At 43.4% G+C, this 24,513-nt stretch overlaps 1 protein-coding gene across 1 annotated transcript in view; it reads left to right on the top strand.

Annotated features, from left to right (window-relative positions):
• LOC133464890 (gamma-aminobutyric acid receptor subunit rho-2-like) overlaps nucleotides 1-24,513 on the top strand; it is a 71,422-nt gene that overhangs the window by 30,618 nt on the left and 16,291 nt on the right. The window contains exon 6 of the mRNA XM_061747085.1: nucleotides 3,301-3,441. Coding sequence (XP_061603069.1) covers nucleotides 3,301-3,441 — 141 coding nt within the window. The remainder of the gene's footprint in view (nucleotides 1-3,300; nucleotides 3,442-24,513) is intronic.

Genomic DNA, 24,513 nt, shown 5'->3' with positions numbered 1-24,513 from the left:
TTGATTATTTTCTATGGACGTCCTGTGGCTCCAATCAAACCCAAAATGATCACCCTTCCACATTCATGTTTAACAGTCGGCATCACGTGTTTGTGCTGATATTCTCTGTTATACCAAATGTGTGTTATGGCCAAACATGTCCAAAGCTTGTGTTTGACCAAAACATATTGCTCCAGATGTGAGGTGGGGTTTGTTGTCTTTTCAGATGCAATCTTTATCACGTATTGCAGCAGGTGTTGTTTTGCTGCCATCAAGCTTCCAAAATTTGTCCCCAAGATAAATTTGCCTTATTTAAAACATACCTTTGCCATGACCTTGAATAGGATCAGAGCAGGTATAGAAATAGATGAATGTATGGACAATAGCTTTAGGTTTTCCATCAATATTGTGATTCTTTACGTCAATGCAATCTATCCCCACCACTCCCTTTGTCCAGTGTATGTACAGATTGCTTAATTTGGGCCCAAGCATTGACCGTGCGAAGGCTCTATTGTATACACGAATCCGGCGACCGGTTTGTGTGCGCCGCCATCTTGCGGCGGCGCCATCGCTGCGGTGGCAGGTGTCAATCTGCCACCGCAGCACTGTTATTGTAACCTGACGCTCTACAGCATCATTATAGCTGGATTGATGATGTTAGACAGTGGCCTTCCATAAATAATGAAGGTATCTTAAATTAATGCTGATGTTAATTTATAAATAATGATTTGTTTGAGCGATAAGCAGGAAAGAATAGAGGAATAGGGAGATAAGGGAGTGTATGATTAAACACTGTAATATAGTTCTCTCCACCTCCTCTCCTTACGAGGCACGTCTGCACAATTAAATATTACCTGTTTATGTTTTGTTTAATTTTAGGTATCCAAGAATATTTTATTGATCGCCTGGCGTCCGATGACGAAAAAAAAACGCAATTACAGGTCTCTAATTGAAGGGCAGAACTATCTCAGCTCCGGATGATACAGAATACATACATAACCCCAATCTTCAGATAAAACTAGTTTGTTGAGGAAAAAATATTAACTCTATTTGTAGCTGCAGAAGAAAAAAATAATCTCACGAGGAAAAGAAAAATATTACTCAAGCCTCGGAGCCTCTTCAGCATAAAAAAAAACAAAAGAGAAGTAAGAGTAATAAAAAAGATGTACTGTATGTTGTAATATTATACTAATTTATTGAAACACATGGCGAGTCAAACATTTACCAAAGCAGCTGCCAAACACTAAACAAGGTAGTAAGACGTGGGTTGTGCAGAACTGCGGCAGTAAATCCTCATCGGAGCTTCATTCTTTAGTAGTGATTTCATATGAACCCAAACCGTTAATAATCATTATTTTCTCCATATACCGCTCCCTGGCTTGCGTTCCGTCTGTTCACTTTGTGAAACAGAAAAGTAGTTTTTAAAGTCCATCCCGTCTTCATTCACTATCAAAACAAATGCACGTGACCGGGACAGGAGTGTTCCGATGATACAAATACATTAAGAGAGCCTGGCAGGGAGCGGAGTAATAGATCCATACGTATATATGTCTATGGGCTGGAGCGGAGGAGCGGAGCCGCCACATGAGCCGCCACCGCAGTAATGGCGGCCGCTCGACTTCCGGGTTTCGCCGGATTCGTGTATATGTAGGAATTTGTTTTCTCGTTTTTTTTTGTTTTTTTTTTTAATTTTTCCGACGAAATGAGGGCCTTTTTGCCCCCCCTAAACGTGCCCCAAAAGTCACCAAATTTTGCACGCAAGCCAGGCCTGGCTAAAAATTCGATATTTAATGGTTTGCATTAATGGGTGTGGCCTAATGGCTCAACAGCGCCCCCTAGAAAACTTTGTGCCTCAAGTCCCACAATACGGTTTGACATACATGCACGAAAATCAGTACACACCTGTATCATGTTGTAACTTAAAGAAATGTCTCTTGGCGCCATGGCCGAAACCCAACAGGAAGTTGGCCATTTTGAATTAATCGAGTAATTTTGGCGCAATTTATGCCATTTCTTCGGCCGCTTCTTCGCCCGAACCGTAATGTGCACCCAGGTGTGTTATACATCAAAATGTGCGTCTCGATCCTGCGACAACGGGCATTACTTTGCTCAATCAAAAGCGTTACCGTGGCGGCGATAGACGCCAAAAAGCGTGCCCCCCCCCCTTCATCTGGTTGGTCCATATTTGATAGTTCCTACTTTCTGCCATAACTTTTGAATGGTTTGACATAAAGACTTGAGTGGTGTCATTGGACTCAGTTTTGAGTCCTTGACCTTCATTGGCCTGCATTAGCCCCGCCCCTTCTTCTGATTGGTCAATATGTGATAGTTCCTATTTTCCGCAATAACCTTTGGATGGTTTGACATAAAGACTTGTGGGTGGTGTCATCAGACTCAGTTTTGAGTCCTTGAATATAATTGCTGAAAATTAGCCCCGCCCCTTCATCTGATTGGTCGATATTTGATAGTCCCTATTTTCTGCCATAACTTTTGAATGGTTTGACATAGAGAGTCGTGGCTGGTGTCATCCGCTAAATGTCCAGGCCTGAAGAATCTACATTCAAGTCATACAAGCGCTGCCACTGCAGCCTGAACGTGCACAAGGGTGCGAGGGCCCGTTCATCGCTGCTTGCAGCTTTCATTTCCTTTGTGCTGCTTTAAAAGGACTGGCAGAGCATGAGGATCAATATCCTGACTTGGATTATAGCAGTTATAAAGGGGTGTAAGCTTAAAGCAGGATACCAGCCTTCCTTTTCATGTTAGATACCAGACCCCGTTTCATTTGAAAGAACATTTACTTTCTTTTAGGAGGGATAATCTGGTTCCCACAGTCTCTTGTTCCAGCTCTCTGCAAAACCCAGTCAAAGTAACTTTGGACTCCTGATGTTATCTCTTGCTAAAAGCTGTACATCACTTTACAGAACTTTGTCACACATCAACATTTATGATACTAGCTCAGAGACCTACGTTGGACATCTCTAAAGAAGCAACTAAGAGATTTAAGAAAATAATGATGGAAAAGAAATTCAGAGATAAAGTGATAAAACAAGAGATTGGACAAAAGTAGAGTTATATCATGTATTTTTTAATTGGGTTTGGATTTATGTAATTTTAAAAATAGTTAAAGACCTTAATTTTTTATTTTGCCCAGATAAGTAACATCTTAGATTTGAGAGAAGTGTACTTTCTCTCACATGAGAGTATATTTGCTGTTTTTTATTTGACTATTTTATTTAGTTTGCATTTATTTATTACTTGGTTGAATACAAACCGATGTTTTTGTGTGCCGTAATCATAGAGCTGTCTCCTTTTGTCCCTCAGATGCTTACACAGATGAGGACCTGATGCTGTATTGGAAAAGTGGTGATGAGTCCTTGAGCACAGATGACAGGATTTCTTTGTCCCAGTTCCTCATTCAGAAGTTCCACACGACCTCCAGACTGGCCTTCTACAGCAGCACAGGTTGGAAGGCAAAAGACGTCAGAGTGCATTTCTACATGGATTCTGTGTATGGGGCTGGATTGGCCACAATGTTTCCTACTATTCTGATGCACCTTAATAACTTCAGGGTAACTTTGTAGAAATCACTATGGAAGCTTTGAACTAAGTCATTAATATAGGGTGAAAATAAAAGAATCTCAGTCTTTGATATGTGGCCTCCTACTATCAATAATCTTTATATAAGGATCTCATTTTAATACCTTTAATAGTTAAGTTGTAAGTTATATATTCCTCAGTGAATTCCTCATGTATCTTCAGTGCATACGGAATCAGAAAGAGCTGTATTGACTTAGCTGAATCTAAATGAGGCAAGTCAAAGAACCCTAACAAATGCTCAACTTCTGTAGTGTAGGTTTCGAATTGCAATTCAGACAAATTAGGTTGACTTCTTTGATATCTTTTATTGTTATCTTTATTTTGATCGTTTCCTAGATGTCTTCTCTAGTCACAGACAGCAGAAGCATTTTAATGTTTCTGCATGATTAAACAACCAGTACATGCAGGCATGGGCGTCAGTTTGATTTCAGAAGTGCTGGGGACATTTACCATAAACCTGAGTAAGGTTTGAAAAGTGCTGGGTACGAGCTAGGCCCATTACTTCCGAATTAAGGTTTCATGATAAATAATAGGCATTGCATTAGATGATGCGTATTGACGCGATATTGTCCCCATATTAAAAGCCATCTGCGCGGTCTTCAGTGGCGGAGCGTGGGTTTCAGCACAGAGGGGGCGGAGCATTCTCAATGGGCCCTTATGATAATTATTTTACTATTCAACAACTTAAAGATAACGGACACCTCATCATACCCAGCAAACAACCCAAATGCTCACGTTTACTGAGCCAAGCAAGCCTAGGTGCCTCAGAAAGCCACAAACCAGTTCACACACACACACACACACACACACACACACACACACACACACACACACACACACACACACACACACACACACACACACACACACACACACACACACACACACACACACACACACACACACACGCAGCCTGACAGCCGTCAATCCGAGAGCATCGCTGTCCTTGGTGCTGGTGTGACAGTGACTCACAGGGTCTGAGCCGAACCATTTAATATAACTTAAAACATAAAATGTAAACTACAATTACACAATCTATTCAGATAGAATATAGACACAATTGTCTATAAGCCATTAATGAGATCTATAAATAGAAAATAGACACAGCGGTCTAAACACAACAAAACGCATAGCCTATTAAAAATGTATCAACTGCACACAATATGCATTCAAATAGAAAATAGACTCGGCGGTCTATTACAGTTGACAACAACACAAGGTACATTAAGGTGGTCAAGGCAATAACAACATTCTGATCATTATTTATGTGCTCACCGATCGCTGTCTCTGTGCTTGTTGCCGCTGCACCAATTCACAGACTCCGAACTCCAGAACATCATCCTCGGCTCGAAGAATATATTCCAAGTAACGTGGAAAACAATGTAACGGTTCAGAACTATGTACATGCTGTGTGGTCTTCTTAAAGTTTTACCCTCCTCTCCTTCATGGCGGCGAACTTGCCAACCACTTTCTCCTTATCGATGTTAATGTCCCGCTCAACACTCAGCAAAGTGAGGTTCGACAGCCTGGCCTCATCCATGCACGAACGTAAACAGGTTTTTATGAGCTTCAGGCGGCTGAAACTTCTTTCTGCACTACAGCTAACACTAGCCTCCTTATCAGCCACCGGCACCGTTGCAAAATATGAGGAGAGCAGTGGACAGGAAGCAACTAGCCTCTCCTTTCTCTCTTTTACCTTTCTTTTTAACGATCCAGACTGGTGCTTTGTATTTTTTTATTTTTCCTCTTTCAAAGTTCCCTCCAAAATGCCGCAGTCCCACATAGCCTACAACAAGACGAGTTAGTTCAAATGTAAAAAAACGAAACAAGTTAAGTTCCAGCCAATCAGGTTGGCTCACAGCCCTGATGCGTTCAGGACAGTTGTAAAGTAAGAATTAACCTACACTGGCCGCACAATGCACATTTTATCGTTATTATAACCTACAAATTTTACGATTATATATGAACGTATCACACAAAACGGGGCCCTCTCATTGGTGGGGACAAATCTGCTCCTCAGACAAAGTGGTGGGGACGCGTCCCCGGCGGAGATGACGCGCCTGCATGCAGGCAATACTTTACGCCGTGCATTTTTACATTGTGTATTTGAATCCATCCATTCGATATACGCGCTTACCCTGATCACGACTGCACAACCCTGTATGTTCACATGCTTTTGGACTGTTGGGATTGGAGTACCCAGAGATAACCCATGCATGTATGCATGTATATGTGTAAGTGGGCGTGCGTGCGTACGTGTGCGCGCGTGCGTGCGTGCATGTATGTATGCAGACATGTATACATACATGTATGCATGCATGCATGCATGTATACATAAATGACACCTTGCAATTGCCCCTCGGGGATAAATAAAGTTTTTCTGAATCTGAATCTGAATGTATGCAAGCATGCACGTATGTATGCATGTATGGCCTCGTGGCTCCAGGCTAAAAGGTCAGCAGTGGGCCCTAAACCAACTACCCACTGCCCCACTGCCATGTGGGTAAACCTGGGAGGGTACCTTGGCTAGGGGAGTAAACTCCAAAATCAAATCTATACCTGGGGACAGGCATAGGCGGAGTCCAACAGAGATTACTGGCAGTTTCTGCAACTCCTGCCAGACGAAGGTCGTCATGGGTTTTCCATGCCACTGGAACGCACCTGGCGGAGTGAAGATGGTGGGAGTGAGGACTGCGCACCCACACCCTCACCCTCACCCTAATCCTTACCTTGTGGTAGCATGTTGCTCCACCCACCCCAGCCCTGTGGCGATGTGGAATGGCGACTGGCAAAGGCCAAGGATGTGGCTGGGAGTGCCTAGCCAAACCATGCACACAAGCGGCAATGGAGTGATGGTCGTTGTGACTGCGGGATGGGGCAGCGCATCACCCTGGCAGCTTCCATTGCGACTGAGAAGCCCCACACTGCTCACCCCAGATTGGGTAAAGACCTGGAAAAGGTGGTTCAAAAATTGTCTGCTCCCCAACCTCGGGACGGTCAGCCACAACTGTTGGAGCATCCCCCCCTGCGGCCAAAAAACCAAACATAGAAATGTAAACTTATGTATTGCTAAGTGGAATGTCCGCAAACTGCTGGACTCGGCTGTAACACCGGACAGGCGCCACCGTAGGACAACACTGGTGGCTCTTGAGCTTGCCAGATATAACATCGATATTGCAGCAATCAGCGAGATCAGATTACATGGAGAGGACTCCCAGGGTACACTTTCTTCTATAAGAGGGTGCCTGAAGGCACTTGCCGCATCCATGGAGTTTGTTTTGCTGTGAAGACCCAACTGCTGCAGTGCATCTCAGAATCGCCTACAGGCATCAATGAAAGAACGATGACGTGGCGTATGCCCCTTACAAAGGGACGCTTCTCCACCCTCATCAGTGCTTATGCACCAACCCTTGATGCCGAAGACAACATCAAAGAGGATTTCTACCAGTGGGGAAGATTAATTCCAACGAGCTGCGACTCCTCTCCCTCTGTGTAGAACACCACCTGGTCATCACCAACACCACATTTCAAAAGAGGGACAGGCTCAAAACCACCTGGCAGTACCCCCGCTTGAAACACTGGCACTGGACTATGTGATTATTCGTCAAAGGGACAGATGTGATGTTACTACCACCCGAGCCATGCGCAGAGCCGAATGTTGGACGGACCATCTGTGGTCAGATCCAAGCTCCACATGAACATCCAATCCTGTTGTCCAAAGGAAGCCTCTAACAGAAAACTTAACTGTGCAGCCCTCAATAGCCCTGCCAACAAAGACAATCTCCAACGGCTCCTTGCAGTAAACCTTGACCAGATCCTGGAGGATCCCCCTAACTGGCCAACCTTGCATCACGCCATCTACAACGCAACCTCAGAGGCACTTGAAATCAAGAAAACTTCACTAGGACTGGTTTAACTGCAACTCGGCCAACATACAGTCACTTCTTTACTCCAAACATCATTAGGAATTCTTGTGCAGAGGACACTCAGAGTACAAACATGAAAAGGAGTAAACATTTAAAAACTAAAACTAAAAGTAAAAATAATAAAATAACAATAAATATCAATAAATATCAGACACTCTACACTTCACCTAAACATATTGCATGTTTCCCGGTTGGTTGTCAGTAAACAGAGGTAGGTTAGTCAAGAGGACTGATAGTACTTTGCTTTTGCCATCAGTCTCACTGTAGCAAGGAAGAAAGTGTTGTAAAAGTGTGTCTTCCGTGTGATGATACTTTCTGCTTTGTCTAACGCTGTATGTAGAGTGTTTATGTTTGAGGAGGTTGTGTGCTGGGTGATGTGTGTCTCTGATGATGCTATGTGCCTTCTTAGTGCAGCTTTGTGTGTAAATGGTGTCCATAGAGGGATGTTTTGTTTTTATGATCCTCTCTGCAGTCTTGATCACCCTCTGAAGAGCCCTGCTCTCTCCCTGGGTGGTATTTCCGTACCACACAGTGATTCTGGTTGTGAGGATGCTCTCCACAAAACTTTTGTATGCTGGGGGGGCCGAGCCTCAGGCCAGCCTTCCTGAGCAGTCTGATGATGTGCTGCTGGCCCTTTTTCATCGTAGCAGTGTTGTTTGCAGACCAGTTTAGATTTGCCGCTAGCTGAAGAGCAAGGAACCTGTAGCTAATCACGCTCTCCATCTCAGACCCCCTGATGTTAACGGGCTGCAGAGGGGGGGGCTTTCTTCCTAAAGTCCATTATGAGTTCTTTGGTTTTGTCTACGTTGAGGACAAGGTCATTCTCCTCACCATAAGCAAGCATGTCTTTGATCAGACTCCTGTACCCCGACTCGTCCCCACCTTTGATCAGACCCAGGGTGGTTGTGTCATCCGCGTACTTGATGATGACGGTGTCGTCCCGGCTGAGACGCAGTTGCCGGTGTACAAGGTGAAGAGTTTAGGGCTGAGACAGCAGCCCTGTGGAGACCCTGTGCTGCCTGTGAGCTTAGCTGAAATCCTGCCTCCCTTCCTCACCACCTGTGGTCTGTCCATGAGGAAATCCAGAATCCAGTTACAGCTGGTGGGCGGGACCCCCAAGTCAGTAAACTTTATAATCAGTTTGCCTGGACGGGTGGTATTCAATACACTCAGTGGTCATATCGTCCTGCCCGTGGTACATATGTCCTGCTGCGGTCTAGATGTTGTAGTGCATGATAGAGGGCCATGGCTACTGCATCTGTAGGGGATCAACTGTTACGGGAACCAGGGAGTCAATGTGTGAGCACACCAGCTTTTCCAGACACTTCATGGCCACTGATGTAAGTGCCAATGGTTTTAATTTGTCAAATCTGGTGTAAAACCTGTTAATACAGTCAGGCAGATCTGTTTCCTTAGCCTCCATGCTGTAGGCTCTGCTTCTATAGTTAGTGAGTGTTTTGCCACATACTGTGCGTGTTATTTTGCAGGTAGAAGCTTTCAAGCTTTTGTGAGTGTGGCTTCTTTGCAGCTGTGATGGACCTCAGCGCTTCATATCAGGCCTGCTTATACTCCTCGCTGTCACCTGCATTGAAAGCCTTCTGCCTTTCCCTGATTTTAGAATGGATGTCAGTGTTAAACCAGGGCTTTTGATTTGGAAAGACATGTACAGTTTTTGAGGAGACACAGATTGAGGTGCACCAACTGACATAGTCAATGACAGTCTCTATATACATAGACGGATTACCGCATGGGCAAAGTGGGCGAGTGCCCAGGGCCCTGGAGCCAATGGGGGCCCTTGGCTTTCAAACATTTTTTTTTTTTTTTTTATGTGTAAATTAAAATAAATGTACAAACTCATAGGGCCCAATGATAGGGCCCCGTTTTGTGTGATACGTTCATATATAATCGTAAATTGTAGGCTATAATTACGATAAAATGTGCATTGTGCGGTCAGTGTAGACTAATTCTTACTTTACAACTGTCCTGAACGCATCAGAGCCGTGGGCCAACGCTGATTTGCTGTAAAGCTTGATTTATGGTTCCGCGTTAAATCGACGCAGAGCCTCCGCGCATCGCCGCGTACCCTACGCCGTAGGCGCTGCGTTGGTGTAACGCGGAACCATAAATCAGCCTTAACAGTTAGAGCCAATTTGCCGACTCGGCAAATTTGCGGCCATGTAAGAGATGAGCGCTAAACTTTAAAAGAGGACTAAGCATGTACAAAGTTTTATGGAAGAGTCAACTACCATTGGTGAGTCAGTGTAACCTTCATAAATAATTTCTTTATCAGAAAGTTGTGGTATTCTTGACCACCTGCTTATTTGAATGAGCTTTGTGTTTTTGTCAACGAGACCGCCGAGTCTATTCTCTGTTCTAGAGCTCAGAAATGATGTTATAGACCGCTGTGTCTATATCTATCTAAATATGTGTAATGTTTTTTTTTATTTAAACTGTATCAAAGATGGAACTGAGTCAGTCCGAGTCAGCGCCGTGTGATTGACAGCTGTCAGGCCGGTGTGTGTGTGTGTGTGCGTGCGTGTGTGTGTGTGTGTGTGTGCGTGCGTGTGTGTGTGTGTGTGTGTGTGTGTGTGTGTGTGCTTCTGAACAAGTTTGTGACTTTACTCTGCTTTCTGCAGCATAGGCCTATAGGCTTGGCTCAATAAAAGTGAGATAAATGTTGTTTGATGGGTAGGATGATGTTGTTGAACGTTAAAATGACTATCATAAGGGCCCATGGAGAATGCTCCGCCCCCTCTGTACTGAGACCCACGCTCTGCCATTCCGCCATCCACATTCACACGGTGTGATTGTGGATTCTCTGCGCCATTGTGAGACCAAACTGAGTGATTGGGGAGGGCATGCACCGTGCACGTAGGATATTATTGTAGGTAGGGGCCCATAGCGAGTTTGTGTCCAGGGCCCGTGGTCATGATAATCCGTCCTTGTCTATATAGTCGTGTATGTTACTTGTAGCTTCCTTGAATATGTCCATGTCTGTAAGCTCAAGACAGATGTTAAGAGTTCTGACTGTTACTGGGTTAGCTTTCAGCTGTTTGATGTAAGTAGTCTTGAGCAGGATTGCTAAGCGATCTGATTTTCCAAAGTGGGATTTTGGCTCAGCTATATATGCATTTCTTAGAATGCTATAGCATTGGTCTAGTGTGTTTTTACCTCTAGTGGGAAAGGTCACATACTGGTGATAATCTGGCAGATTTTTCTGAAGGTTAGGGATTAAAATCCCCTAACACAATAACAGCACTGCCAGGGTACATGTTTACTGATCATGTTGTGCAGATTATCCAGCGCAGCTTCTTCCTTGGTACAGGGAGGGATGTACACAATAGTCACAATAATGCACTGCAGTTCTCTGGGTAAGAAGAACGGTCTGCACCTCAGGGTTAAATATTCCACGTCCTGAAAACAGAAGAGTGAGATAACTTTACAGTCAGTGCACCAGGACTGCTTGACAAAGTATGGCCGTTCCTCCGCTGCAAGTCTTACTGCTCATTTCAGGTATTTCTCCATTCAGCCATGTCTCACAGAAGCACAGCATTGAACAGTCCTGCCCATACCGCTGGGTGAATATCCTTGCCTGAAACCCGTCCATTTAATTATCCAGAGACTAGACGTTTGCGAACAGTATCATCGGGATGGCTAACCTTCCTGAGTTAACCAGATGCCGGAGCCTCCACTGTACTCCTCCTCACATGCCACGTTTGCACTTTGTCCCTGCTGCATCGCGTACTGGCATTGCAAGTATTTCAGGGAAGGAGTTTAATACGCGCAAGTCACAAAATAAACTCTGACTCTGCTGTGCCAGCTGTAATAAGACTGTCCGGTCATAGCTAATAGTTGCTCGGACTATTGCTCTATCATGGCATATAAAAATGAGGGAAACCAATAGAAAAAACAGTTTGACTCTGACCATCTTCCGTACTTCCGTAACTGCAAGCTCATAAAGCTGTCCTGTCCTGCCCTGAATCTCCAATCCTGAAATCCTCCTTCGCTGCAGTGAGAGCTGAGACCCAACGTGCTCTCTGGGTAATGGAAGATACCTGGTGGGTTCAGAAGGCTCAGGATATCCAACATCTAGAAGACTGCCACAACAACCAGGACTTCTATGATGCTATCAAATCTCTGTATGGCCTTGATAAACTGCCTTACCTACCACCAGTCACACATCTGGACTCCCCGACACAATATCCAGAGACCCGCCAAGCCATCAAAAGCTTGAAAAACAATAAAAGCGCAGGACCCGTTGGCATCCCATCTGAGATTTTCAAACACGGGGGATACCTCGTAACACACTGCCTACACCTTATGATCACACACATCTGGGAGCATGAGACCCTGCCACAGGACTGTAAGGACGCCAACATCACCGCCATCTATAAACGCAAAGGCGAAAGAGCGACCATTGAGAATAGCCATGGAAACTCTCTCTTCTCCACCGCAGGGAAAATCCTGGCAAAGATTATGCTCAACAGACTGGTATAGCACATCTCAGAAGATGTTCTTCCAGAAACACAATGCTGCTTCTGGAAGACCAGATCCACCTCAGATATGGTCTTCATCCCGAGACAGCTAATGGAGAAAAGCAGGGAGAAGTGCAAAGACCTCTACATTGCCTTTATAGACCTCAACAAAGCCTTCAACACTGTTGACTGTGAGTTGCACACCAGAGTCATCGCAGGAGAACTCCAGTCAGTCCTTCAAAGTAAAAACTGAGGTGAGGCAAAGCTGCGTCTTGGTGCCAATACTCTTCAACCACTTTCTCTCCAGCATCACATATCTTTTCCATGGTGCCCTGGATCCTGGAAATGGTGTCAACCTAGAATACCGTCTTGACAGAAGCATTTTAACATCCAGCGCCTCTAGGCCCACACGAAGACAAAGACTAATCTGGCCAAATCTATTCAATTCAATTCAATTCAATTTTATTTATATAGCGTCTAATACAACAGATGTTGTCTCTAGACGCTTTCCAGAGATCCAGAACATGAACATGAACATAAACATAAACATAAACATAAACCCCCGAGCAATTATTATATAAACAATGGCAGGTAAAAACTCCCATAGTGGGAGAAAAGCCTTAAGCCAAACAGTGGCAAGGAAAAACTCCCCTTTAGGAGGGAAGAAACCTTGAGCAGGACCAGGCTCATAAGGGGGGACCCTCCTGCCAAAGGCCAGACTGGGGGAGTCAGGAACGTCAGCAGCACAGCAGGCAGGTGGAAGCAGCAGCGGGATGACCAGAGGTGGGGGGGGGGGGGGGGGGGGGGGGCGTCAGCAGCACACAACAGTCATATGGAAGCAGCAGCTGCAATATGCTGACGACTGTACAGTTAGCACACAGACCAAAATCCATGCAGCACGACCTCAACACCATCTCCTCTCTTTAAAAATCACTCGGGCTACAAGTGAAACACCCAAAAAACTGAAGTCATGTCCCAACTCACCCAACCTACCTCCACCCCGAGCTTTCACATAAATGGTGTTCCACTTAAAACAGTTGATATTTCACCTATCTTGGCTCTACACTGTTCTCACACTGCTCCCTCGACATGGAAATACACACCTGCATCAACAAAGCATCATCAGCTTTCGGACGCCTGCGCAGCAGAGTTTTTGAAAACCGAAACCTAAAGGGCAGCACTAAGGTCACTGTCTACAACGCAATATGTGTTTCAACTCTGATCTACAGGGCAGAAACATGGACTCAATACAGGCAGCATATCATGAACCTTGAGGGCTTCCACATCTGCTACCTCCAGAGGATCCTGGGTCTGTCTTGGGTAGACCGTGTCCCCCAAACAGAAATCCTGGCCAACACCAATTCCATCTGTATGGAAGCAACGGCCGCAAAAAGACACCTACAGTATTCTGGATAGGACACATCATCGTATGCCTGAGCCCCGCCTGCCCCGCTAAGTCCCCGATGGCCAACTGAATGACGCAAAGCAAGTTCCCGGCAGACAAAAAAGGTGTCACAAGGACTATACAAAAGAACTCCTAAAGCGCCCTGCCATCAGTCCCACACAGCTTGAAATCCTGGCACTGGACTGGTCAGCCTGGCAGGTTACCTGTGCCAGAGAAACCTCACAAGAACATAACAGCAACCAGCAGAAAAGGACCAAGAGGCGTGACCAGTGACATCAGAGGGCAGCCCGCATTCCCCCCACATCCGGGCTCCCCTGTCTTGACTATGGACGGCAACATCGCTGACCCCTTTTCCCCCACCCCCACCCCGAAGCAAGCATCCTCATCGTACATGATGGATCTGCCTGAAGGTTTGATGGGGGAGGCAGCCTGGTCTAAAAAGGAGAGAAAGGGCACTGAAAACCCATCTAACACACACTGACGCAATGCAGCAAAACTTGATGGTGGCGCAGCTGAAGCTTGGAATTGTAGTTGGAAACTTGGAATCTCAAGGTCAGACAACTGATCACAGGCAGTTTAAATGGCTATTGATCTTACTTAAAAAAATTAACTTTTCCAATTTGTCACTGCCACCTGCTCTAATAAAAGGAAGAAAAGCAACCCAACATTCAATGAGATAACACAAGATGTGACTTTCCAATAAGTCACTGATACATGTTAATGAAGGGCAATTGATGTGCACAAGACATACAAATTCCCAAGGCATAAACAAAGTCCAGACTGCATCTTAATGATGACGACCTTAATTTATTGTCATAATCCATTCCAGTGAAGCAAACTTGGCTAATTATGTAGCCTATGATTGCATACTGCGCCAACCTGTTTGCACCTGGTCTCCATACCAATACCTTGAGGACAGACCCACAAAACCCAAGGTACATTGCAACAAAATGACAGTCAGTACATTCAAACTGAGTCAGACATTAGCTTTTTGGTCCCTGAATTGCGTAGGTGTTTGCTATGTGAGTTCTCAGAGTAAAGAAAAATATTACAGAGAACTTTTAACTGTTTCGTACACACACACACACACACACACACACACACACACACACACACACACACACACACACACACACACACACACACAAAACCGTTTGAAGCAGCGAGGCATCAGCTTCACTGCATGTAATCAGACACAGCATGACTCCTCCGGCGTGGCTGTTGGTAACACGCAACAGCCAGTCTTTAACAATTCAAATGAAGCTGAAAGCTTTTTTAGAGTGCTATTTTGATGATCATCTGCACCATGATGTGTAAACTAAAGCTTTGCTATGTAAAAAACCATCCTGATGGTTTTTTGTGCACCGATGTGGACAATAATTGAGCCAGTATTTTGAAAAAGGATCATATTGTGTTTCGGGGCCGGCTTAAACTATTGCCGAGCTCCTTTTGGGATAACCACTGAGCCCAGAGGCTCAGTATTAATCCTTTTTGCGACCTTATCTAAATGGGATTCTCATTTTGGTAGTAGAGTCAAGAGAGATGGGATTCTAGCATAGTCAGATAGGTCCTGAAACAGCCACTTGCTGTCAGACAGGTGCTGCTATGCATGATGGGAAAAATTAGTTCACAGGTTCAAAGTTACTGCTACTGTTTTATTGTTTATTATTGTTCAGCAGGCTCATAACATCTGTAACACTTTCTATTAGTAGACCTTTTCAGCACTGTATGAATTATTATTATTATTAGTATGTTTAAGAATATATTTCAAGATTGATACAATTTTCTGAGATTGTAATGCCATGATGTGTATGTTTAAAAAGATCAAATATCCATACGTATATAATAATAATAATAATAATAATAATAATAATAATAATAATAATAATAATAATATATCTCCTTTATGTTTTCTTATCAGAACCGAAAATACAAATAGACAAACAAATAATGAAAAAGGTCAAACATGTAAGAAGTAGATTAAAATCTGCGCATTTAGGAATAGCTGGAGGCAACAGTTGTTTTAACAATCCCATTCCAAAGATGTTGGAGCATATCATATGTGTTGTAATTCATGCCCATTAATTATGTAGCGCATTTACGTGGTCAGGCTTTAATATTGGATGGGAAGGCCGTGCTCGCCATCTCCACTCTAGTTCATCCCAAAGGTGCTCAGTGGGGTTGTGGTCAGGGCTCCAAGCATGCCAGCCAGGTTCTTCCACACCAAACTCATCAAGTCATGTCTTTGTCCAAGATGAAACCTTCCTCCACTAAACCTCATGAGCAGTGCACTTGGGCAAGCAGCGTTCTCCTGGCATCAAACAAACCCAGACTCGCCCATCTGACTGCTAAACAGAGAAGTGTGATCGTTATTCCATAGAACATGTTTCCACTTCTCCACAGCCGTGTCTGCTTTACACCACATCTGATGCTTGGCATTCACTTGGGATTCTTGCATGAAGCTGCTTGGCTAATGAAACCCGTGCACGAGGCTCCTGCCACACAGATTTACATTGGCACCAGTGCAAGTCTGGAAATTCTTCATTATTCTTCTAATAATGTCACTTAAAGGTTTTACATATCAGGACACCACCAAGTATGTGGTCCTGACCAGCTCTATTAGGTACGACAACATCTGGATGCTTGTGAATTTACAGTTGGAATAAGACTGCATGAGTTTAATAATTTGATCATTTAGTTTTGTAATTTTTGCCAGGAGAAACTGGCAAAAGTGTACAGTATCTCAAAACACAAACTACAAAATAAATCCAGGATAATATCCTTTGTGGGTCTTTGAGGATGATGATGATTTGAGATTAGCCTTGGAGTTGTTCTGATACAGACCAAATAAGCAATGTTGTTTATAAGCAATGTCGGCTAAAACTGTAAACAGGTTTACAACAATTCAATTCCATTTTATTTATATGGCATCTATTACAACACAAGTTGTCTCTAGGATTTTTTCAGAGACCCAGAATATGAACCCCGAGCAATTATTACAAAAAACATAACATAAACAATGGCAAGGAAAAACTTCCCTTTTAGGATGGAAGAAACCTGGACCAGGACCTGGATCATGAAGGGGGGACTTGGATCCTGCTGAAGACCAGCTGGGCAGAGCAGGAAAAGAGAGAACAGACAGAGAGAATGAAGAACAGAGAAAGGAGAGAGACAGACACAATGGCTAACTGATGCACTACAGGGATTATATAAGCAGATGTAGAAAGCAGACAATAAGGTGGTCAGGGGGAGGGGACTGCAGGTCAGGATGTCAGCAAGCATATAGTAGACATCCACCCAGGCAGGTGGAAGCAGCAGTGGGATGATCAGAGGGGGGACTGCAGGTCAGCACACAGCTCCTGAAGCTCCAGCCTGCAAACAAAAGGACATTTGAACATTTTTACAGACATTTATTTATTTATTTATTTATTTATTTATTTATTTATTTTTTTTTTCTTTTTTTTATTAACAAACAGTGCAAACGATGACAAAAGACAGCATCAGTATGTGTGTGTGTATGTGTGTGTGTGTGTGTGCATGCGTGCCGTGTTTGAGTGTAAATAAGGTGATGAAAATAGGTACATAAATTGAGAATATTGATTCGAAAGTGAACAAATAAACAATTTTCATATAGAGTGGTGTAGCATGATATCATATAAATATAGCAATATCCTAATATAACATAATTTGTATAAAATATTATAACATGTAACCAAATTATATCACCATACTATTATATATTACAATATAATACTATAGTTTAACATGCCAAGAGATTTCATAACTTAAATATAATAATATGAAACAATATATCATGATAATGCCAGTAATAATTATTAGAGTTAGAATTGGTCATTTATGTTTTGCAATGAGGGGTGAGGTCAGACCGGGGTGTCAGGGGAGCGAGCAGGAGGCCCCCACCAGACTTCAGTTGCCCGACCGGGAGCCCCAGCAGGAGGCAAGTAGGACGGCAGTGAAAGGAAACCCCCCCCTACTATATAAGTACATATATATTTATTTATTTATTTTTTTATTTATTTATTTTTTTTTCTTCTCCCCCTTTTCTTTTTCTTTTTTTTTTATTTTCCCCTATTCCCTTTCCCCCACTACCCCTCCTGATTAATTTTGTTAGTTCTGTTAGATGTCATTTAGAGTCAGGAGGGATCGCATCTTGGACCGCAACCAGACCCAGAGGAGGCTGCCGGCCCGTTGTGGATCGACCTCCTGTGCTTCTCCTACTCTGGGCAACTCCCAGACCCAGAGGAGGGGGTCTGCCCGCTGAGGAGAGGCTTTCCAATTTTTCATTATTCATTTATTTTATTTAATTATTTATGTATTTAATTGTTCCCTCCCCCCCTTTTTTGAGAGTGAGAGAGATGGGGTTCTCCCATACCTGCCCCCTACCGCCAGCCAGGGCCCCGTCATGGCCCCACAGAGCCAGGCCTGGAGCCCCCGCCCACCTCTACCTTCAGCCAGTCAAGCCCGGCCCCGCCCCCCCGCCTTTACTCTAATTATGATATAATAACTTCATTATCATGATTATTGTTCAAATTAAAAAATAAATAAAATAAAATAATAATAAATCATAATAATAATAATAATAATAATAATAATAATAATAATAATAATAATAATAATAGTAATATACAAAAAAGAGAAACTTTGGTTGTGATGTTGGCTGATAATGTTGGCAATGAGAACAACAACAGTAGTAATAATAATTACAGTCATGATCTTAATCATAACCAATATATATATATTTTTACAGACATTTAAATGGGTTTAAATGACAAAATATGAATGCTTTTTAAAATTTTACTATAATAGAATATATATATATATATATATATATATATATATATATATATATATATACATATATATATATATATATATATATATATATATATATATATATATATATATATATATATATATATATATATATATATATATATATATATATCAATTACATTACTGGTGTCAGATGAGGACTTTGTATCAGGTAATATCCAAAGCCCAAGTATTAGAGTGGTGCCGGGACCAAAAATTAAAAAACAAACGCTATCTAAAAATCAGCAGGGATGCATAACGACCTAGGCAATTTTAAAACCAGCGAGTTGATCATTAAATCCTCTGTATATCAAAAGTATATCGGAATTACTTTGAGACTCAGTCTGAAAACTAAGTCACCGGATAATTGTTCATGGAAAAGAAAATTGATCCCAAGCACATCAGGAACTCTACGGCAGAGGGGCAGAACAAATGAAGGTGTTGTTATTGGCCAAAGTCCAGACCCAGGACATTGAAATTCTGCGGCAGGACCAGGACCAGGACCAGGACCAGGACCAGGTCCAGGTCCAGGACCAGGACCAGGACCAGGTCCAGGACCAGGACCAGGACCAGGTCCAGGACCAGGACCAGGACCAGGACCAGGACCAGGTCCAGGACCAGGACCAGGACCAGGTCCAGGACCAGGTCCAGAGAGTTGAGCATAAACAGCAAACCTCAATGATTTAAAGCAATGTTGATCAGAAAAGGAGAACAACAACATTGTCCCTATATGGGATATAGAAATGTACTTTTTTACACAGCTTAACCATTTTAACTTAGTTCCTGTTCAGTAAAAAGCCACATAGTGTAATTTTTCATGTAATGTTCACCTGAGGCTGTTTTCCTAATTTGGAGTCCTTGAAAGGAGAAGATGATAATATACCTATCCGCTCAGGCTTAGTTGCAGCCCTTATTTCAGAAGTTGCTGGCAGGTTGTCCAGTTAGTCAACTTGAAGAGATCCTGAAATGATCCAAGGTAATGATCAGTCAACAGAAGGACCCCGTTTCTGTGAAAGGTAGAAGCTGGTGATGTAGAAACCGCTGAGCTGAAGTCTGTCTAGCTGAGGTTCTCTGGCCAACAGCATTCAGCCCAGAGAGAAAGGGGGCGGATGAAGATAGCTGCTTCAGGCTATTTTGTTCAGTTTCACCCCTAAAGCCTTCAGGGCCTGTAAACAGCACCACAACACATATCATCTTGAAAATATGAATAACTATGCTCTGGTGCATCTTTATTCACAGCTTAGAAGTCAGGAGAATGCTTAGCATGCTAAGCTAAAGCGATGACTGCCAACATTAGCACCAGCCAGCCATCAATCAAGAGATCACACCTCTAATTGTGCTAACATTTGTGGCTTTATATCATTTTACCTGATAAGGTGCATACAAATTTTAATCTAGCTATGCAGACCCAAGCCACTTTTTGAATGAGGCGGTGAATATATTGTGATATATTAATACACAGGTTGATGGAGACGGACTTGCTTTTGACGCCAGCCCCCAGCAATCAGTCGAGGAAAAGCAATTTTCTTCATTTGTAGGTTTGCAAGTCAGATAGACCCTTGGCAGGAGCGAACCACAGCCTACAATGCTTGTAAGTGTAAGTCCTGGACAAACCTTATCCCCAATCAAGGTGCCTCAAGCAGAACCAGGTTCTGATGGATAACCCTCTCTATCCTTACTAGAACCACATGTGACTGACTGTAGACCAGGTAGAGCACTAGTGGCAGCTGGTCAGTGGACCTGTAGAGAAGTAGGTGACATTAGACGAGGACTGTACAGGAGCTGGATGTTGATGTGTTGGTGCAGAAGGAGGCACAGGGACTTGAAAAGTTGTGGCAGATGATGCTCCTTGTATAGGTTCAATCATCCATGATGAGGAATGTAAGAACCTTGCGCCACCACTCACTACAGCACACAAGCCTACAGGTTGTGACTGCATCACCACACACACCAGCTGTGTTCAGTCCATGTCCACCACTGCCCATGCTCTTCCTTACCAAAGCATTTCCCCAGACACAGGAAGAGGCAGTGGCAGCTGGTGTAGTTTTCTCCAGGGGGGGCTATACTAAACTCCAAAATGGACATATACCAAAAAGTAGGCAAATAATGTACTAAAGCAGGGGTCACCAACTCCGGTCCTGGAGAGCACCTATCCAGCGTGTTTTAGATGTTTCCCTGCTTCAGCACACCATGATACAAGGAGCTGTGTCATCAACAGAACTGTCCAGACCTTGATGACAAGTTAATGACGACCATTGATTAGAATCAGGTGTGTTCATGCAGGGAGACACCTAAAACATGCTGGATAGGTGGATCCAGGACCAGAGTTGGTGACCCCTGTACTAAAGTATCACATCTGTATTTGAATCAATTAAATTACAATAGCAACTTTATAATTCTAATAACATGTAGTGTTTTATTTTTTGTACCGAAGTTTTGTCCTGTTTTTGACAAGTTTCTTCTCCATAGAGAGGCTGGCCAATGCATTAAGATGATGCTGTGTTGTGTTCCTGAGAAGGTCTAGATTCTCTTCAGAAGCCTCTCAGATCAGCTGTAGTCAGAGGAGTTGAGATGATGATCTGGTTCAGAACGGTTCAGAACCACAGAACTCATCATTGCTGTAGATGAGGCCCAGTTCAGTGTTCAGCTTGTTCAGCAGAGGATAAACCTCCATGGTGTTCAGTCCTGCTTCAGGGTTGTTGTACTGCTGGAATCCGTCTGCTTGTAGCAGTGCAGCACTGATCAGCTGCTGGAGAAGGAGAACTGGTCTTATGCACAGCCTAAGATGGTGTCACAAACCTAAAACATGAATGCATCAATTTAATAGAACTTAGAGATGGGTATAAGTCAGCTTTACAATATCTATGATCTCATATATAAAAATAAATTATTTTATCTATTATGTGTTCATTTGATTTAAGAGAAAATGCAAATAAACATAGCACCTCTATAAAAGTAACAATTATATTATACATGGTCTATTCCAGTGATTCTTAACCATAGGGCCGCGGCCAACACTTGGGCCGCGAGCGCCATCTAGTGGGCCGCCAAAAAAATTCAGTTTTGTACGTCTGGGCCGCGAGGGCCGCGGGACTGCATATCAACTCCCGACCAAATGAGGAGAAGAAGACCCTCAGCTAGCTGTTCGTGTAATAGTAAGAGAAATGGTGTGTATTTACAGAGACAATCCTTCATTTTGCACAGAGTAGGTTTAGATCCGCCAGGATCAGGGATCGATTAATTGGGTCTGCGCCCAGAGCAAGCGAGCGCGGCGTGATCATTTATCCTGACGCGTCCCCGCGGCCGGGGAGGTCGGCTGAGGCTGCCGCTCGGGCGGTGGGCTCCGTCGTTACTGCTGAAAGATGGTAGATGTAGATGCGTGGGGTGTCTGCTGGACTGGACTGTTCGGGCTTTCGAAAAAGCATCGGAAAGTAACTGCTGCAGCGCGACCAGAGAGCTGCGGTGCGGGCTGGGCCCGTCGCAGCTGATCAGGCTCCGATGAAACCCGACACACTCAGTACGTACACATGCAGCGATTCAACATGGTTGGAGATCTGATCAGATAATGACATGCAGAAGATTGGATCAACTTATCTGATCACACATGCTGTTCTGAGATCAGACTGAATCAGCTTGAATAAGCCACTGTAACCAGAGCATGGCTGACTCCGTGACGCTAGGTGGCGCTGTACCCGAGGTAACCATGGTAACCATTTCAACAAAGAGCCACTTCCGGTTGACCTCCGCTTATCAACAAGGAAAGGAAAAAGTGCACTCTAACTGCTTTCCTATTAATAATCTGTCTAAAACAGCCTTTCTCAACCTTTTTTCAGTCATGACACCTTTCAAAAGTGAATAAAATCTCACGACACCCCAGAGTAAAATATAATTAAAAACCGCACTGCATCGCTCTGACTGTAAATGCATAAATCCTGTTTATTTTGTAGCAATAACTTGAACACGTTAACTGCACCACAGTAGAAGTCATCGTTCACTGTTGTGCTTGGTTGCCACGCTGATGGACAGAAACTATGGTGACTTTTAAAAGAAAAGACTGCCTAAAGAGACTTTTCCAGCCGGCTTCACGCCGGCTGGAAAAGTGAAGCCTGATTTATGGTTCCGCGTTAAATCGACGCAGAGCTTACGCCGTAACGTACGCGGCGAAGCGCACCGTACGTGTGCGTCGCCGCATAACCTACGGCGTTTTCTCTGAGTTGGTTAACGCAGAACCATAAATCGGCCTTAAGGCTGCGAGCGGCGTGTGAGCGACGGATGACTGAGAGGGAGAAGAGTTTCTCCAGGAGTGAAGCAGCGCCGGGCGAATTATGCCACAGTTTGCAGATGGATTGTTGATGCGTGGGCTAACGTGTCTGCTGGGACTATTTTGCGAGCTTTTGCAAAAGCATGCATTTCCGAGGCGCCGCACGGAACGTGACTCTGACAGCGAGGAGTTCGGACTGGCACAGCTGATTTAGCGGAGCTCTTTAATGCAGAAACAGAGGATGAGACTTAATGGGTTTGATTAATGTAAAAACTGAAATAAAGTAGCCTACAATCAAACAAAGTTTTGTTCCCGCTGTATTTTTAAATAGCACGCTTGTGTGCTTGTGTGTGTGTGTTGTTGTGTGTGTGCCTTTTCGGTCGGTGCGCCGTGTGTGTTTTAAATACAGAAATGACACAAGACTGTGCCTTTCCACACGGCGCCCGTATGGTCGCGAAAATACAGTATTTATATATGAAATGTCAGAATAGGAAATATTTTGACGACACCCCTGAAGCAGTCAAACGACACCCCAGGGTGCTACTACTGAGCAGCGTTGCGTCGTCTCCTTTCACTTCCGGGTGAATCCCCTCCCCCGGGGGAAAACCCCACCCGGGGGAAAATCTCGAGCATGCGCAGACTGTAATATCTATGTCCCCGTACACATGGCATTAACAAGGCGGTTGCGACTGGCTTATCTAGGTGCTGCAAGCGGGTTGATGAATCCAGTCTGATCAGATTGACTGGACTGACTTAAGGTGTTCACATGCAGTTTAAAAGTCAGTACGATGTGTGCAAATGATCTCCAACCAGCTTGAATCGCTGCATGTGCACGTACTGAGTCCTGACAACTTATTAATGTAAATAACTTAAAGTAAAATCAAACTAAGTTTTGTCCTCGCTGTATTTTTAAATATGCAACCCGGAATGGACAAATTCATCCTGTTCAGTCTTCCCACTGGGACAAAACCAGTGTCTCATACGTTCAGAGACCGTGGCGTTCAAAGTGCGAAAGTGAAACGCCACTGAAACAAAACACAAAGTTTTTCATCAAACATATCCACTCAAGTCTGAACTGAAGTCACAGAAAATAAACTGACCATCTTAAAACATCCTGCCCATGTCTGGGTCCAGATACAGCTGTGAAGCAGCTTTCTCCACAGTGAACATAATTAAAACTAAATATCGTTTCAGGCTCAACAATGAGCACCTCCAAATGAGAACCTGACAACATCCAGCCCAGATTTAAAGTCCTGACAGGAGAAATTAGAGCTCAGTTCTCTCACTGAACGACAGAAAGTGGGGGCATAAGATTATAAGAGGGGAAGAAAGAAAAACTGCAAAACTGTTAAATTGTTAAGATATGTTTATATTAATTTAGTATAAAAATGTGTTGAGACAATTAACAAAGAAAAGGGGAAATTCAAACTGCTGGTAGAGAAATAAAATAAGATAGCATTTGAAAAATAAAATAAAATCTACTTTATTTTTAAGAGAAAAAAATATGTTTAATTCAAGTTAAACATGTTAATTGGCAAATATGTACTTTTATTAATATAACAGTCAGATGCAGATGTTGATACAACTATGAGGCTACTTGAATATATACACACACACACATATATATATATATATATATATATATATATATATATATATATATATATATATATATATATATATATATATTATGATGTTCTGGACCTTCGCTTGAGTAAATTTTCTCTAAATGGACCTCTTAAAGTTTTAGTTGAATACCCCTGCTATACAGTGTTTATATTTAATGGGCCCAGGGCCACTCTGTACTGAAAAAATTGGACCCCAAAGTCAGAAAGGTTAAGAACCCCTGGTCTATTCTAAGGTGTGTTCCCCACTTTTCTGCACAATACACCACTACGATTAAAAACATTGTCACCTCTCTAGCTTCCCTCTAAAGGTCACCTGAAAGTTACCTGAAGGTCACGTGGGCCCAGTGTGGGCGTTTTACGATTCCCTGGGCAAAGACAGTTCCAAGCTGTTTCACGTCCAGCTTCTCCC

This window comes from Cololabis saira, chromosome 18 (genome assembly GCF_033807715.1).
Source record: "Cololabis saira isolate AMF1-May2022 chromosome 18, fColSai1.1, whole genome shotgun sequence".
Classification (NCBI taxonomy): Eukaryota; Metazoa; Chordata; class Actinopteri; order Beloniformes; family Belonidae; genus Cololabis; species Cololabis saira.
This window is presented reverse-complemented; position numbering and strand designations above follow the sequence as displayed.